Raw genomic sequence first — 16095 nt, 5'->3', positions numbered from 1 at the left:
TGGTCATGTGGCGGCAGAACTCCAAGGTTTATGTGCTCAAACCTTGTAGAAAAAAAACAGGATTATGGCATCACTGCATTAAACTGTATCAGTCTTCTGTGAATGTATTGATATAGTTACACTGCAGATATGGATAGATGGTTAGATTTAAGAAAAACTTAATGATTACTTCTAAACCATCAGATCAAATCAGCTTTTGTATTTCTCAGCTGCAGGGTTTACCTAAATTGTCCTGCTGAGCAGTTTTATCTGAAGCTCCAGTGGGTTCATGTGACATATTTCAAGGCTGACAACATGTAATCCTTTCAAATTAGATTTTTGGTAATTGTATGATAGATTGTAATGTTAGAAAATACCACAGAAAAATTATAATATTTTTCATATATTAGCAGGAAACACAAATATTCCAGTGTTTCCTCTGCAGGGAGGTCCAGGCTATGGGTCCCAAGCGCCCTCACAGTTGAAAATCAGCAGAAGAGTACCATTTGCTATTTTCTCCTTGGATTGTCCACATGAAGCTGAGCTTGAGACCTGTGACCAACAGAGCTGCTGCACACTGATCCTCTGTTTCTATCGCAGGATGGGTGTATTTAATGGTAAATTTCCCCCGCTGAAGCATTCCTTTCCTTTTTCAGGCCTGGATAGTTTACTCATGAAAAAGGGGAGGGAAAAAAGATCCATGTGATTTACAAGAAACAGCTCCCACTGACTGTAACAGGCACAGGCAGGGCAGGTTTATTTATATAGCACCGTTCAGACACAAGGCAATTCAAAGTGCTTTACAGAGGTATGGAAATACATTAAGAAAGCTTAAAAAAATAAAAAACTATTTGAATAAATAATAAAAATTAAATAAGACATTAAGATTTCATAAAATCAAGTAAGAAACTTGAGGACTCTTTAAGATGAAAACTTCTTTTTCACCTGAGTGGACACTCTGCTATGAAATGTCATCTCAGCTCAGAAGCAAACAGCACTACAGAACCGATGGACACAAGTGCACCACAGGTTTTAATTACACCAGGGTCACTCTCTATCAGCTACCACAGAACATTTTTCCTACGAGCGCTACGAATTTGCACCTTGCACAACTCAAAGTTGCGCTAGAAATAACCACCCTCTTTGGTGGTGCTGTGGCTTTCTTCTACACGCCTGCACATTGAAGATAGATAGTCAATACATGATAACAAAGTCCTGAAAGGACTTTACAGTTACATGTCCAACACATCCTCAAAAACAAGAGCCACAGTAACGTGTGGGTACACAGCGTAACACTTTAGTAGCTTTAAAAAGAAAAAAAGAAAACACACACACACGTTTTTATTGGTTTAGCTTTTTCTTTGTTTACATTCCTTACGGGGGAGGCATTACATATGAAAATCAAGACCATCACACAGGTTTTCTTTCCTGTGACAGGTAATGAAACTGGAATGTCCAGCTCTCTCTGACCTCTGGAAATACCACAATTATACATTTGCTCTTTCTTAACAGGCACACCTATATCAAATAGGTAGAAACACATACCCTCAATTATTTCTAGTCTTTCTTCAGTGCTTGAGATAACAACATTTCCAACAAGCAGTTAACAGAAAGACTGTTTAATGCTGCTGTATACAGATGTAAACAACAGAATCAAGAAGGAAACAAGATAACGCAGGTCGTCAAGTTTAAGAGGTCAGTGTTGTTTTGAAATATTGCACTCTTTACAAATATTGTTTCATATAGGATTTTTTTGTTTTGTTGTTCTGGCTTTGGGCTTGGAGAGCAAATATTTTTAACAGAAACTGTGTTAGGAAGGACTAATGAAAGATGCTACTGAGGTTGCATTGTAGGAGATGTATGATCCAGAGTTTGTTTGCTTTTTTTGGTCATTCTTTCGTTGATATATCTCTTGCTAGACCCCTCAATCTATGGAACTACAATACTAAATCGCTAGATAATAAGCTTAGTTTGATATTTCTGATTTAAAAGAAGATTGGTCTGCAACTGAAACAGAAAGCTGGTTTCACCAAAACTGAAATTAAGTCTCTTGGAGTCATAAACTTTCCTACAGCCTATTTCATGTGCAATTTAATTTTCTGTTTTATTATCCAGTGCAGGGTCATGGCCATCTATGTTCTATGTTGTACTTGTATTTTAGACAATTTTCATTGTGTTTATTGTGTTTTCATTGTGTAAACAAGAACACAAGTAGACAAAGATCTTTATGCATGAGACAAAACAAAATGTAAAATTATGATAGCTAATATATGCGATATGATACAATTATCAATGAGAAAGGAACCCCTACCAACAGAGAAAAAGAAAGCAGATATGAATCAAATCAAAATAAAGGCATTTGAAACAAACTGCTAGAATTAATGTGGTGCATCATCAGTATCAACTCAAATTATCCAAATCCAGAATCTGCCTCAACAGCAGAGCAGTTTACTATACAATGCTACAGTGAATATTATCCTTCTGCAAATTATCACAGTGAGAGTTTACACTGAGCCAAACACACAGATATATCATTTGTTGTTTCCCATTATGGTTATTTTGTCAAATTTTGACACGAGACGTGCATTACACAGTGTTGCATTCATCAAAAGACTCTTGTTGTGGACAGTTTCAGTTGTCAAAACCATTGTCGTTGTACCACTGAGCTCTGGCGACAACATCATTGGAGTAGTCTCCACCTGTTGTCCTTTCATCAACGTTTTTGGATCTGACGTTTCCATCCCCCATATTGTAGGCTGCTATCCCTCCTGCAGAGACCAATAGAAATGAGAACAAAGCCAAACAAAGCGTGAAGAAAATTGATGCCTGTACAAGTCGACTGAGTCAGTAAAACAAACCTTTCAGCTGCTCCTCTCTGCTCCAGTTTGGAAATTTATCACGGATCTTGCCAATAAAATCAACCAAGATCCCAGTTGCTTGGCGGAGGTGATCTAAACTGTCCCATTCACCTTCAGGTGTGTGGTTACCTCCATCCGGATTAACATCAACCTACAGGAATGGGAATGAAATAGGATGAACACTCCTGTCATTGTATTGTGATGTGAGGCTCTACTAAGAAGATGTGAGTAAAACAATAGTAGTTGTTACAACCTGCATCAGTCCAAAAGCGTTCCACATTTTTCTCTTTGGGTTCCAGTCTCCCCAGCCATTATTCTTTTCAATTTGTTTTCCAGCCCTAGACTCTCTGGAGATGATGGCAGCAATGAGAGCTGGATGGATGCAACATTCCTCTGCTACTGTGTAGATTATTGACCTGTAGTTTTCCATTTCGTCTTTGTCAGTCTCTGCCATGGTTTCTGATGCCTCCACACCTTTCAGAAAGAAATCCAACAGAAAACAGGATCATTACATCAGTGCAACAAATGCATGTGTTTGCCTGTCTGTGCACAGATATAGAAACTATAGCATTAAATTAATCTCAAAACTCCATCTGCATACACATGACACGAGCAAAGAGAACAGCAACCGAGAGCAGAAAACCATTCTCTTGAGGGAGCATTTCTGCTTCGCATGCACAACTGTGGTCGCGTGTGCATCACCTCAACACCAGGCGGCAACCTCCGGGCGTGAAAAATTAAGCCAACAAATAAGTGCCAAAAAGTGCACTTCCTCGAATGTCCGCTTTGGGCTGGCTATAAGTGAGTCGATCCTCAAAAACTACCATGTTAAGTACTTAACTTGTACAGCCTGGTACAGAAAACGGTTTTGGTCTTTAAAATTTCCCACTTTGTACAGGGGGTGAATTTTTATATAACTCGCCCATTGAAGTTTATTAAGGCTTAATGTTCTGCATAATTGAGGGTGTGGCCGCTCTTTGAGTGACAGGTGGGTGAGCATAAGCTCGCCACAAACAGACGTGCACCAAAGTGTCGGCTCAGTTAGGTGGGGTCAGGCACTGCCTAGATTACGATGGCAGAGCAGCCCACTTCAAAACCAAAGTCTATGGGTGACGTCACAGATGCTACATCCATCTTTATACAGCCTATAGAGTGCCACAGGGATGACATATATTTTTGTAGGCCAGCCACAGTTAGTTTTATCTAAAGCTCCAGTGGTTTCATGTGACATATTTCAAGGCTGACAAGGCTGAAAGTTAAAAATAGTTTGCAAGAGCACAACACAACAAGGCTGTAGAGGTGGTCCAGTAGACCGGTTAGACCACCAAAGTCTAATCAGTTCATCCTTGAGTCCAAGTGACGATGCCAAATTTGAAGAACTTCCTTTGAGGTTGTCACTGAGATATCGTGTCCACGAGAATGGGACAGACAACCCGAAAACAATATGCGGCTCTGGCTGCTGCCAGCATTCCCGCAGCAGTCCACACTCGCTTGCTCGGCAAGTTTGACTTTTGAGACTTTGGAGGCAAATAAAGTGGCTGAGGTCTCTGCTCCTTTAAGGAAAAGTGTACTGCAGATTTTTTTGGCAAAGCACCAGCTAATGAGAGCACAAATTAAACTTTCAGCCGTGCATTTACACCATCTTGGTTTGCTAAATGTAAGTGGCTTCATTGCATGGTGGAGTGTGGTCAGGTTGTGTGTTTCGCCTGCCTGAAGAGGCAACAGAGGGAAACCGGTTGATTTGATGCCTCTTCACTTCCCAAGGAGTCAGACCCAGGACGTCCTGATAGCCACATGTGGATTAATATAACTACTAGAGCACACTGTCTGCACCTTTGGGTAAGTTATTTGGTTTAAGCTGCCACCGAGCAATATTCAGCTGTCAATTACTTTTAACATCACACTGATATAACTTTGTTGAAAAATTGGGCAGATTCGGATATGTTCTTGTGTGCCGTGCACAATGGGCTTTTTGACTTGTGTATTGCGATGTTATGCTATTATTGTGAGCTATTGTGCAATAGCATTACTGAGTCCCTTTTTATAGACCTGGCTGCTGTTGTTGTTACTGCTGCTGCTTTTGTAGTGTGTGTGTGTGTGTGTGTGTGTGTGTAGTAGAAGTTTGGTTGTAGGCCTGTGTTGTATTTGTATATGGGTTGTATGGGTTGGGGTAAAATGCTTCTCCCACCACAGCACCACCAACTTAAAACATCCTCCCACAGCCCTGCGTGGTAGATGCTGCAGTCAATTTATGGCATGTGGAAAAGAGCATTTTATGTGTTGTACTGTCCCTTTAAAAGTTATTGAAATTGGTAAAAATGACTGGAGTGGTCATAATCCAGGGCACAGAGCAGGTAAAATAATGCAGAGTCATAAAGATAATTGCAGATTATTCTATATTTTATATTTAACCCATATGAACAATTAGACAGAGCAAACACATATAAACATAACGGGAACAATACTATAGTGTTGCCTGCAAATTTAATGCCTGATTAAGATATAAACTGCAAACATTTCTTTTCATATCCCGTGACTACTTAAACGGCAATCGAAACACTGTCGATACAGGTGATTAAGTGATCACTTTTTCTATAACATGTGAGAGCGGCTCCTGTGCTCCACTTCTGCAATGTTTACCTGTGTATCCCAGGTTGTCCTGCTGCGCAGTTTTCTTGGAAGCTCCAGTAGTTTCAACCTTCATGATGTTTCCATAAGTAGAAGACGAAGATGAAGAAGAAGATGAAGAAGAGGAAGAACCTACAAATGATGGGTGTATTAGATTATTTTTCTTCGACAAGCCTGCACATTGACACTAGCACAAAGATCTCAGGAGGATCTGAAACAGTTAGTCATGTCAAATGCATCCTAACACATCAGCCACAGTAATATACGTGCGGATTTTAACTCACCCATGACTCCCGGTTTCCACGTATGGTTGCTCTCTTGAAACAGGAATGTGAGAATTGTCGCCCAGTGTTCCTCTGTGCCTGTTTGTAGCTTTCGATACTAGATATATAACATAATTACGCCCACTTCTAGTTGCGTCATGCACCAGAAAGCGCTCGACATCCACAGTTCACATCTTAGTCGAATCCAGCCAACTACCACCATTTGCTTATCTTGTTGCTGTTCTATTTTTCGCCTGCAAAGGTCAGACCTTTCCCATGTGTGCTGGGTAGTTCACCTGTTAAGAGAAAACAGGGCATTTACAAGAAACACTGCAGCTGAATGTCATTCATTTGTTCTGCCTAATGTGACAGGCTGTAAACCAGGGACAGCAGTGAAGGCAGCTTGCAGAAAGCATGCTGTGCATGACTTGTGCAAATCTTTAATTAGGAAACTCCCTCTCATTTGCAGAATGTTGGAGATTTAGAAATAATAATGCACACAATTTTTCATCTGTTCATTTTTATTCTTTGATGGACATTACTGAGCTCACATTTTGGATTATTTATAGTAATTTTATTCACTTTCAATATGAGTTCATCTTTAACTTCATTTTGTTTTACTTTATTTTTAATTCTCAGTATTGTGGTGTGTTATGATGATGCAGTGTAAAGTACATGAAGAAAATGGAGAATTCCTGTGAGGGATAATGAAACGCTAACGTCCAGGCTACAGACGACACCTCTGTAAATGCCACTGTGAAACTTCAAGATTAAACCTTTGCTCTTTTTCAATGGGCACATCTGCATAACACTTGAGAAAGCACATCAGGTCATATCAGCACGCAGCAGGCCACCACTGTCGATGTTGATTGTCACAATCTAAGTAGCCAACACCTGTATTTTCCTTTCCAACTAAAATCTGTCTGACGTTAGAGTCGTTAGAATCAACGTCTTCCTGACTTTACATTGAAGTACGGTGCCAGCTGGGAACCCTTTTCCATTTTAGGAAAGTGGAGATTTGAAAATAATGATGCACACACTGTCAGTATGAGTTACATTTTATTAGTGTTGAACTTGGGATTTTTTGAACTTCACACCAAAGAAGAGATACCTTAAACTTTCATTTTCAGTATTGTGGTGTCTTACAATGATGCACTGTCTAAAGTTCAGCATTGCTGATTGCATATGGAGAATGTGGAACTTAAAGATTAAACCTTTGCTCTTTTTCAATGGGTACAGCTATATAACACCTGACATATCACATCAGGTCACGTTTTAGGTCAGAGGAAAACGGATTATAATTAGTACCAGAACCTTTTTACTGCAGATCTGTGCATTAAGTCCTTGAGCATGTCGATTGAAGCCGCTTAATCATATCCCTCATACTGGATGTGAATATTCTTGGAGGTTATTTGACAATGCTAATAAAGATATTGCTGGAAAAAGTATTGTCCAGGATTGTTCCACTTTCTATTTTTGCATCATGTTATCATACACAATCAAACAATACTGTCATCGTACAAACTCCATCATCATCGAGCTTATTCAGTCATTTGGCATCAACATTATTTAAAGTAATTTTATTAACTTTGAATGAGTTCATTTTCACTTTCATTTTGTTTTACTTTATCTTTCATTCTCAGTATTGTGGTGTGTTATGATGATGCAGTCTAAAGTACATGGAGAAAAATGGAGAATTCCTGTGAGGGATAATGAAACGCTAACGTCCAGGCTACAGACGACACCTCTGTAAATGCCACTGTGAAACTTCAAGATTAAAACTTTGCTCTTTTTCAATGGGCACATCTGCATAACACTTGAGAAAGCACATCAGGTCACTTTTTACTGCAGATCAGAGTGCTGTGTATTAGTCTGTGTAAACATATACCCTCCATTATTTACAGTCTTCCTTCAGTGAGAAAGCAACATTTCTGACAAGAAGTTAACAAGAAGACTGTTGTATGCAGTCGTAAACAAAAGTAAACAAATGAAAGAACAAGAAGGGAACAAGATGCCAGGATGTTGGTGGCTTGGTAGAGGTGTTCCTCACTGTCCCATGAGCCTTTTGGTGGTCATGAACCAAAAGTGTTGGACAAACTGAATTTTTGACCTGAATGTGGTGCTGAAGGAAAATATGAAGGTTCACCAAAGTTACTACATTTCATTCTGAAGGAGACATGAAGACATGCACCAAATTACACGTCAATCCATCCACTAGTTGATGAGATATTTCAGACCAACTTTACCGTCCTCCCCAGAGCCACTCCATTAGCATGGCTGAAAACCAAATGCACCTTAAAGGGGCCAAAGATTCAACATTCAAGAGTCAAGCACCCTCAGAGAATGAACAACAGAACAGTTTATGGCTGCTCCCCGACTGCATTTCTTCACAGAGAGGGCGAGCGAAGGGTTTTGATTGGCTCTTGCAGCCAAACAAAACTTGGAAGCATTGGTGAACTTAAGTCTACTGTGTACTGCAACTTATCAAAGTGAGATTTCACACTGAGCCAAACACACGCATATATCATTTGAGATTTTGTATTGTGTTTATTTCATTTCTCTTTGACATAGGATGCATATTACAGCAATTCATTGATCATTATCAGGAGATTCTTTATAAGACTCTTGTTGTGGACAGCTTCAGTTGTCAAAAGCCATTTCTTCTGTACCACTGAGCTCTGGCAACAACATCATTGGAGTAGTCTCCACCTGTTGTCCTTTCATCTACGTTTTTGGATGTGACTTTTCCATCCCCCATATTGTAGGCTGCTATCCCTCCTGCAGTGACCAATAGAAATGAGAACAAAGCCAAACAAAGTGTGAAGAAAGTTGATTCATGTACGTGTCGTCTGATCCAATAAAAAAAACAAACCTTTCAGCTGCTCCTTTCTGCTCCAGTTTGGAAATTTTTCGCTGATTCGTTGAATAAAATAAACCAAGATCCCAGTGGCTTGGCGGATGTGTTCCTCACTGTCCCATTCGCCCTGTCGAGTGTGTCTACCTCCAGTGCTAGTTATATCAACCTACAGAAATGAGAATAAAATAGGATGAACACTCCTGTTATTGTATTGTAATGTGAGACTCTATTAAGAAGATGCAAGTAAAACAATAGTAGTTGTTACAACCTGCATCAGTCCCCAGGCTTTACCCGAGTCTCCCCAGCCTCCGTCCAGTGCGTTTCCAGCCCTGGACTCTCTGGAGATGATGCCAGCAATGAGAGCTGGATCGATTCCAGTGTCATTTCCCACTCTGTTAATCTTCGACTTGTACCTTCCCATTCTGCCTCTGTCAGTCTCTGCCATGGTTTCTGATGCCCTCACACCTTTCAGAGAGAAATCCAACAGAAAACAGGATCATATCATCAGTGCAACAAATGCATGCATGTCAGTGTATAGATATAGAAACACTGTGGAGACAGATGGTTAGATTAATATTTTTTCTACAATATTTGATCACTCAGCTCCTGTGTTTCTCTGCTGCAGTGTTTACCTGAGTATCCCAGCCTGTCCTGCTGAGCAGTTTGCCAAGAAGCTCCAGTAGCTTCAACATCCATGATGTCTGCATAACCTACAATTGTTCAGTACAGTTTAGTACAGATTATTTTTCTTCTACATACACAGACATATTAGCGCAAACCATGAGGGCCTGAGAGGACTTTAGAGTTACATGTACAACACATCCTTACAAACAAGTGAGGAGTACTGTGTGTACAGATAGTAGCTACAAAAATACAAACTCTAAGAAAATGTTCAAATCAGGTGGAAAAGAACCAGATGCCATCGAGGCATTTTTTCACAGTCATAGTGAGTTTAAATGTATGAAAAATTCCATGCTGAAGTGGTAAGACACTATTCTTCCTGCCACAAGTACATTCAATGAAGATCAAGGTAAATCATCAGAAAAACAACTCACCCATTGTTCCTGTTTCTTCGTCTGATAGTCCTCTTCAAACTGGAATGGGAGAGCTGTGACTCTGTGCTCCTCTGTCCTCTCTTTGGCGTGAACACACAGAGAAGCTGTACTTATACAGTTACTGTACTTTCAGTTTCACTACGATGTCCTTATCTTGCTTCTGATCTGTTCTTCACCTGCAGGAGGCTTTTTTTAAGCAGCCCTGCTGGAGAGTTCAGCTGATTTAAAAGAAACAGCTTTCACTGACTGGAACAGGAACAAGAGTCTTCGTGTCAGAAACACTACAGCCCTATGTCATTTCCTTTATCTGCTCAGTCAGCAGACAGGCAAAGCAGTAAATCAGCTTTCAGAAAGCATGTTGCATGACTTGTGCAACTCCCCCAGCAGGCATGCAGCAGGCCACCACTGTCGATGTTGATTGTCACAATCTAAGTAGCCAACACCTGTATTTTCCTTTCCAACTAAAATCTTTCTGTCGTTAGAGTCGTTAGAATCAACGTCTTCCTGACTTTACATTGAAGTACGGTGCCAGCTGGGAACCCTTTTCCATTTTAGGAAAGTGGAGATTTGAAAATAATGATGCACACACTGTCAGTATGAGTTACATTTGCAAACTTGCACTTTTTCATGTACATATCGTGTGTATTGTGTATATGGTATTTATTAGTGTATATTTAGTATATTTTTGTTGTATATTTCCATAGATGTTTATTCTATAGATGTTTATTTTTCTGCTGTGGTAAATTAATTTCCCAGTTGTGGGATTAATAAAGTTAATCTAATCTAATCTAATCTAATCTAATTTAATTAGTGTTGAATTTGGGATTTTTTGAACTTCACACCAAAGAAGAGATACCTTAAACTTTCATTTTCAGTATTGTGGTGTCTTACAATGATGCACTGTCTAAAGTTCAGCATTGCTGATTGCATATGGAGAATGTGGAACTTAAAGATTAAACCTTTGCTCTTTTTCAATGGGTACAGCTATATAACACCTGACATATCACATCAGGTCACGTTTTAGGTCAGAGGAAAACGGATTATAATTAGTACCAGAACCTTTTTACTGCAGATCTGTGCATTAAGTCCTTGAGCATGTCGATTGAAGCCGCTTAATCATATCCCTCATACTGGATGTGAATATTCTTGGAGGTTATTTGACAATGCTAATAAAGATATTGCTGGAAAAAGTATTGTCCAGGATTGTTCCACTTTCTATTTTTGCATCATGTTATCATACACAATCAAACAATACTGTCATCGTACAAACTCCATCATCATCGAGCTTATTCAGTCATTTGGCATCAACATTATTTAAAGTAATTTTATTCACTTTGAATGAGTTCATTTTCACTTTCATTTTGTTTTACTTTATCTTTCATTTTCAGTATTGTGGTGTGTTATGATGATGCAGTCTAAAGTACATGAAGAAAATGGAGAATTCCAGTGAATGATAGTGAAACCTTTGCTCTTTTTCAGCAGGCACAGCTGTGTAACACTGGAATCACATCAGATCACTTTTTACTGCAGATCAGAGTGCTATAATACATCCCCCGTTATTTCTAATTTTTCTTCTGCTTGAGAGTGTTTGTTTTCCTCTAGTTATGATGAAAATGTGCTCAGTCATAATTTGATATTGCATAGTATAATAATATCATATTTAGCCTGATATCATCTTTTATCTAAACCTCACTGACCCTCTGGTGGATCACTCATTACAAAGTGACTGTGGGGCAGCCCAACTTTGTTTAAACCCACAGAACTTTCAGTGGAGTCAAGATTTTGACAAGTTTCCACAGATACTAAATATGTCAGGCTGAACAATATGTGTACAATGATGCACATTAGAATATTTCTTTGACACAACGGTGTTTCCTTATTTAAAAAAGAAAACATGGAGTCTTACATTTAAATATAACATGCATTTGAAGATGACATTTTTTTATTAATCCAACTTCTTATACTACTCATTTTTGAGTGACAAGATGCATCTGAGCTTGACTTTGGAGAGCTCAGCTTCAGTTCAGAGCAGTCAATTTGGACTTCAACCAAGGAGGTAACATAACTCTTATCTCATGGAAGTGGCATTGTCCAGTATTTTTTTCTCTGCGTGATTATTGAACTCTTGACATTTCGGATAATGATTCATTAGGTCAGCTTACTAGAATTAGCTGGCTAACAGCAAAGGTGTCGTTTCCAGCATGTTCATGAAACAGTTCTGTAAATAAGACACAGTATCCTTAGATTCAACTGAAGCCAGCAAAAACAGCCAGTAAAGTTAAGTTTATTAAAGTCACTCGCCAATTGTAATGTGAAGAAGTCTCTAAGTTGTGTTTACTTGTGCAACTACAGAGCTGACTGTACAACTGCAAGGGGGAAAGGCTGGAAAATTTTCAAAAGGGAGTGGGGACCTGGGATTAAGTCCTCGAGTCTCTCTCTCTGTCAGCAGATGGAGAAGTGAGGTGTGTCAGTGTGTTCCCCTGAATAAAATCAGTTAACACATTTTATTGTGTAGTCCATTGTAGTAATGTCTATCTTTCTCATTTAGTTATATAAAAATGGAAAAAGTCTGTTCATTTAAACTGTACGATTTAGTTGTATTAGCCGAGTATTGCTGTTTTGCTGTTCCTAAATGCCGTAAGTTTTCCTTGTAGCACACTAAAGCTGAAATGTATCTTTGTTGTCAAAGACAGATATTTAACCAGAGCAAGATGATACCGTGTGCTACGACTTGATATGTTAACATAATGAGGCACATGCAGACCCACAGTTGTACACCCAATGCAGAGTGTGTTTATGCCAGATGTCGTGGACCTTTCCAAAAGTTCAGAAGTTTGTTGTTTCATATTCTTATATTTTACCAGTGACATTGTATTGTTCAATTTTTTTATTGTGTTTGTTTGTTTTAGACATTCGTCACTGGGGAATGAGGATACCAGCCACGCTCTCCTATCAAGTCTCACCTCTCTCACTCTTCACTCCCTCTTCCTGCTCTCTCTCTACCAGCCTCCTCCTACTGGAAAACTGTTCTTGATGCTATTTTAATTCAGCACGAGGTTGTGCTTATGAGTTCAGTAAAGTCTGTCATCAAGGATTTTATTGGAGACATTTGATTATGCAATATTTTATAAGTTTTGTAATACAACTGCTTGAGGACATGTTATAAATTAGAGTAATATTTTATTAAATGTGTATTCTCTTGGTTTACCTTTTTTAATTTGTAATTTATATTAATTAAATTCAAAAGTAGTAGATTGTAAAGAAACAGTAACGTGCTGGTATATATATAAATTACAGTAAAACATATACTGTAATCCAAAATACAGTAATATACTGTTAAAATAAATTACAGTGTTAAACTGTAAAATAACAGTAAAATGCTGCATCCAGTCAAATTCTTTGCAGTGTACTGTGCATGATACTGTCACACAGGTGCTTTGTCAGTGACAGGGCTCGAGGAAATGAGCTAAAAAAGTTTATAGTTCAGAGAAATATCAAAGTAATACAGTGAGACTAGTCCGTACATTTATAGGTACACTGCAAACAAGAACTACAAACAACAAATAGATTATTCAGCATTATTCATCATATTTTATTTATTATATTAGCAGATTTGATGGTGCCAATATGCAAAAATATCAACAAAGACAGGCTCAAAACTGGAGGCATGTTGAAGCCCACAGTGGAGATGAACTGAATCCCTATATCTTATGTTTGGACATATTGCTTTCATTACAGATAAGGTTTCAGATTTTTAGGACATTGTGGCGGCCTCAGGATTTTAAAAGCCACCGTTGGATTTGTACCACTGAGCCCTTGCAACAACATCATTAGCGTAGTCTCCATTTGAGGTTTTGGAGTCCACATCTCCATCGGGGCCAATGTTCCCATCTCCTGCGTTGTAGGCTGCTATCCCTCCTGCACAGACAAATACAAATGAGAACAAAGCGTGAAAGGAGTTGTGTCATGAAACTGTAGCAGTTGAGTAAAACAAACCTTTCAGCTGCTGCTCCTTGCTCCACCCACGAAATTTATGCTTCACACGCATGATGAAATAAATCAGGATGTCGGTGGCTTGGCAGAGGTGTTCCTCACTGTCCCATGAGCCTTTTGGAGTGTGTCCACCTCCATTCGGACTTACATCAATCTATGGAAATATTGCAGTTCAGATGGAAATCACTTCTACTGTAGTGTAACATGAGGACACTATTGAGAGGGAGTGAGTAAAACAGTTTATTATAACCTGCATCAGCCCAAAGGTGTTATATTTTTGTCTCTTTTCGTCGTAGCCGCCCCAGCCTCCCGTCAGCCACTTTCCAGCCCTGCAGGATCTGGAGATGATGGCAGCGATGAGCGCTGCGTCAACTCCTTTCTGACGAGCTACGTTTTTGATGGTGGATTTGTAGTTGTTCATTTCTACCAGATCAATCTCAGCCATGGCGTACGACGCCTCCTTACCTTTTGAAAGTAAGGAAAGGAGTATGACTTCAATGCAGCTTTCCCCTTATCAATCTCCTGATATAGTTACACTATGGGTGTAGATAAGTGTGTTTGTACTGCCGGTTTACCTTCGAAATCCAGGTTGTCCTGCTGAGCTGTTAGCATCGAAGCTCCAGATGTTTCCACCTTCATGATGTCTCCGTAATCTACAAATGATCAGTTTATTCCATTATTTTTAATCGACACACCTGCACATCAACATGAGCTCTTAGCACGAGGACCTGAAGGTGTTTCACATCATCCAAAAACACTCACTTACTGGAAACAGATGTCAGTGATCCTTCACCTATGTCCTTGGCTGGAAGTAAAGACATCATGTTGAATAGCACTGAAATAATTCTATTAATATTGTTATGAGCAGTAATAAGCAACAAGTACACCGTATGTAATGAAAGTAAAAATAAAAATAAAATAAAAGTAAAACTAACTGACAAAAGATAAGAAACAGCTGAGGTTAGAACCATTTTGTTCTCAGCTCAGTTATTACATGATAAAACTGTTGTGAAATATCATGCATGACTCTGAAACTAAGTCTCTTGGAGTCATAACCTTTCCTACAGTTCATGTCAGCGATCCATCCATCCAATTTCCTCTGTTTGTTTATCCTGTGCAGGGTAATCTATGCTGTCTGGTTTTTTTTGGACTAGTTTTTATTGTGTTTTAAACAAGCAGAACACAGTGAACACAGCTCTTTATGTGTGACACAAAACAAAATGTAATATTATGATATATGTGATAGGATTCAAAGGAACCCATACCAACAGAGAAAAAGAAGCCAGAGATGAATGAAATGAAAACAAATCTAGATAAACATGTAATTATTGTATTATATCTTTACACTGGACATTGATGGCCCTTGCTGATAATCAAATTTGTTTTGCCTGTAGAGGGTTTGTCCCCAAGATTGGGAAAAAGTGAAAATATGGAAAATGTGTTTTTAACAGTGGTAAATCCACTTGACGTCTGTCTTAGGCAGACTTGGTAAAAGAAAGAAAATACTTAATATCTGCAAATGTTAAAGAAACTTGAGGATTCAGTAAAAACATTTCATCCAAAATATCTTGTCCTCCTCATGAATATACAACTAGAGATTGATACTAAGATGGTTCATTGTGGATTTCTGTTCTGAGAAGCACACTGGCCAATGAACACGTCTTAACTAACTTGATAAGTGGTCAGATTTCTTCACAACGTTTTCAGGTCAGTGTATTGAATATTTGCGAGCATATGTAAGTCAGAATTAAAAGATCACCTCCATATTATTATTTTTCCACAAAAACTCAAAATACCTGATTAAAAGTTCCAATATATATATATATATTTGCTACGTGATTATGTATAATATGCTAATGCTGTTTATTTATTTTATGAGTATAACTACTATAAGTTTAACTGATGGACACAAAATCAAAAATTGGCGTCAAACTAATTGAATGTGTCACAAAGTCTTGCTGCGGGGGAAGTGCGCACTTTCACCTTAAATAAAAACTCTGCACAAACATTCATCCTGTGCAGTGATGCTCAAACATCTAACAAGTCAAGAAACAGTGTGGAGGGGGACTGAAAATACGAATGACATGTGAATGAAGGGCAAATAAACCCACCGAACTTCTCTTTCTGAGCGTTGCAGCCGATCTCCCCCAGCGCCTCCAGAACCACCTCCACAACACCGGACTCTGTGAAAGTCGAGATCAGAACATGTGCAAAATGCACCCGACTTCTGTCTTCCACGTCGGAGCGTCTGACCTTCGGCTCCTTCTGGCGGTCCAGGATCGCGTTGAAGAACAGCTCGTATTGCATTTTGGCCAAATCCCGCAGCAGGTCGTTCAGAGCGAGATTAACGGTCTTGGTAGACATGTCTGACTCCTCACTTCGCTGTGTCGCTCTCCTCTCAACTGCGGTGGAGCCTGTGTGATGTTGAGGCAGTCTGTTTATTGGATGGGTTGTGCCTTAGA

The 16095-nt window shown here is 39.1% G+C and overlaps 3 protein-coding genes across 3 annotated transcripts; all 3 read right to left on the bottom strand.

The window, feature by feature from the left end:
- Positions 1–1317: 1317 nt before the first annotated feature.
- Positions 1318–5954, bottom strand: LOC130162773 (lysozyme g-like). Its single transcript, XM_056366587.1, has 5 exons — positions 5750–5954; positions 5478–5597; positions 3091–3311; positions 2838–2988; positions 1318–2747 (listed from the first exon to the last, which is right to left on the bottom strand). The coding sequence occupies exons 1-5, from the start codon at positions 5751–5753 to the stop codon at positions 2611–2613; spliced, it is 633 nt and encodes a 210-aa protein (XP_056222562.1). The 5' UTR covers positions 5754–5954; the 3' UTR covers positions 1318–2610.
- A 2298-nt stretch (positions 5955–8252) lies between these two features.
- LOC130166410 (lysozyme g-like) lies at positions 8253–9845 on the bottom strand. Its single transcript, XM_056371993.1, has 5 exons — positions 9641–9845; positions 9218–9295; positions 8854–9050; positions 8601–8751; positions 8253–8506 (listed from the first exon to the last, which is right to left on the bottom strand). The coding sequence occupies exons 1-5, from the start codon at positions 9642–9644 to the stop codon at positions 8376–8378; spliced, it is 561 nt and encodes a 186-aa protein (XP_056227968.1). The 5' UTR covers positions 9645–9845; the 3' UTR covers positions 8253–8375.
- A 3359-nt stretch (positions 9846–13204) lies between these two features.
- On the bottom strand, positions 13205–16095 carry LOC130166576 (lysozyme g-like). The gene is made up of 6 exons (XM_056372263.1): positions 15745–16095; positions 14400–14438; positions 14209–14286; positions 13884–14098; positions 13637–13787; positions 13205–13558 (listed from the first exon to the last, which is right to left on the bottom strand). Exons 1-6 carry the CDS (start codon positions 15995–15997, stop codon positions 13422–13424), a joined length of 873 nt encoding a protein of 290 aa, XP_056228238.1. The 5' UTR covers positions 15998–16095; the 3' UTR covers positions 13205–13421.

Source organism: Seriola aureovittata, chromosome 3, assembly GCF_021018895.1.
Source record: "Seriola aureovittata isolate HTS-2021-v1 ecotype China chromosome 3, ASM2101889v1, whole genome shotgun sequence".
NCBI lineage: Eukaryota > Metazoa > Chordata > Actinopteri > Carangiformes > Carangidae > Seriola > Seriola aureovittata.
Note: the sequence above shows the minus strand (reverse complement) of the source record. Positions and strands in the feature narration are given on the sequence as shown.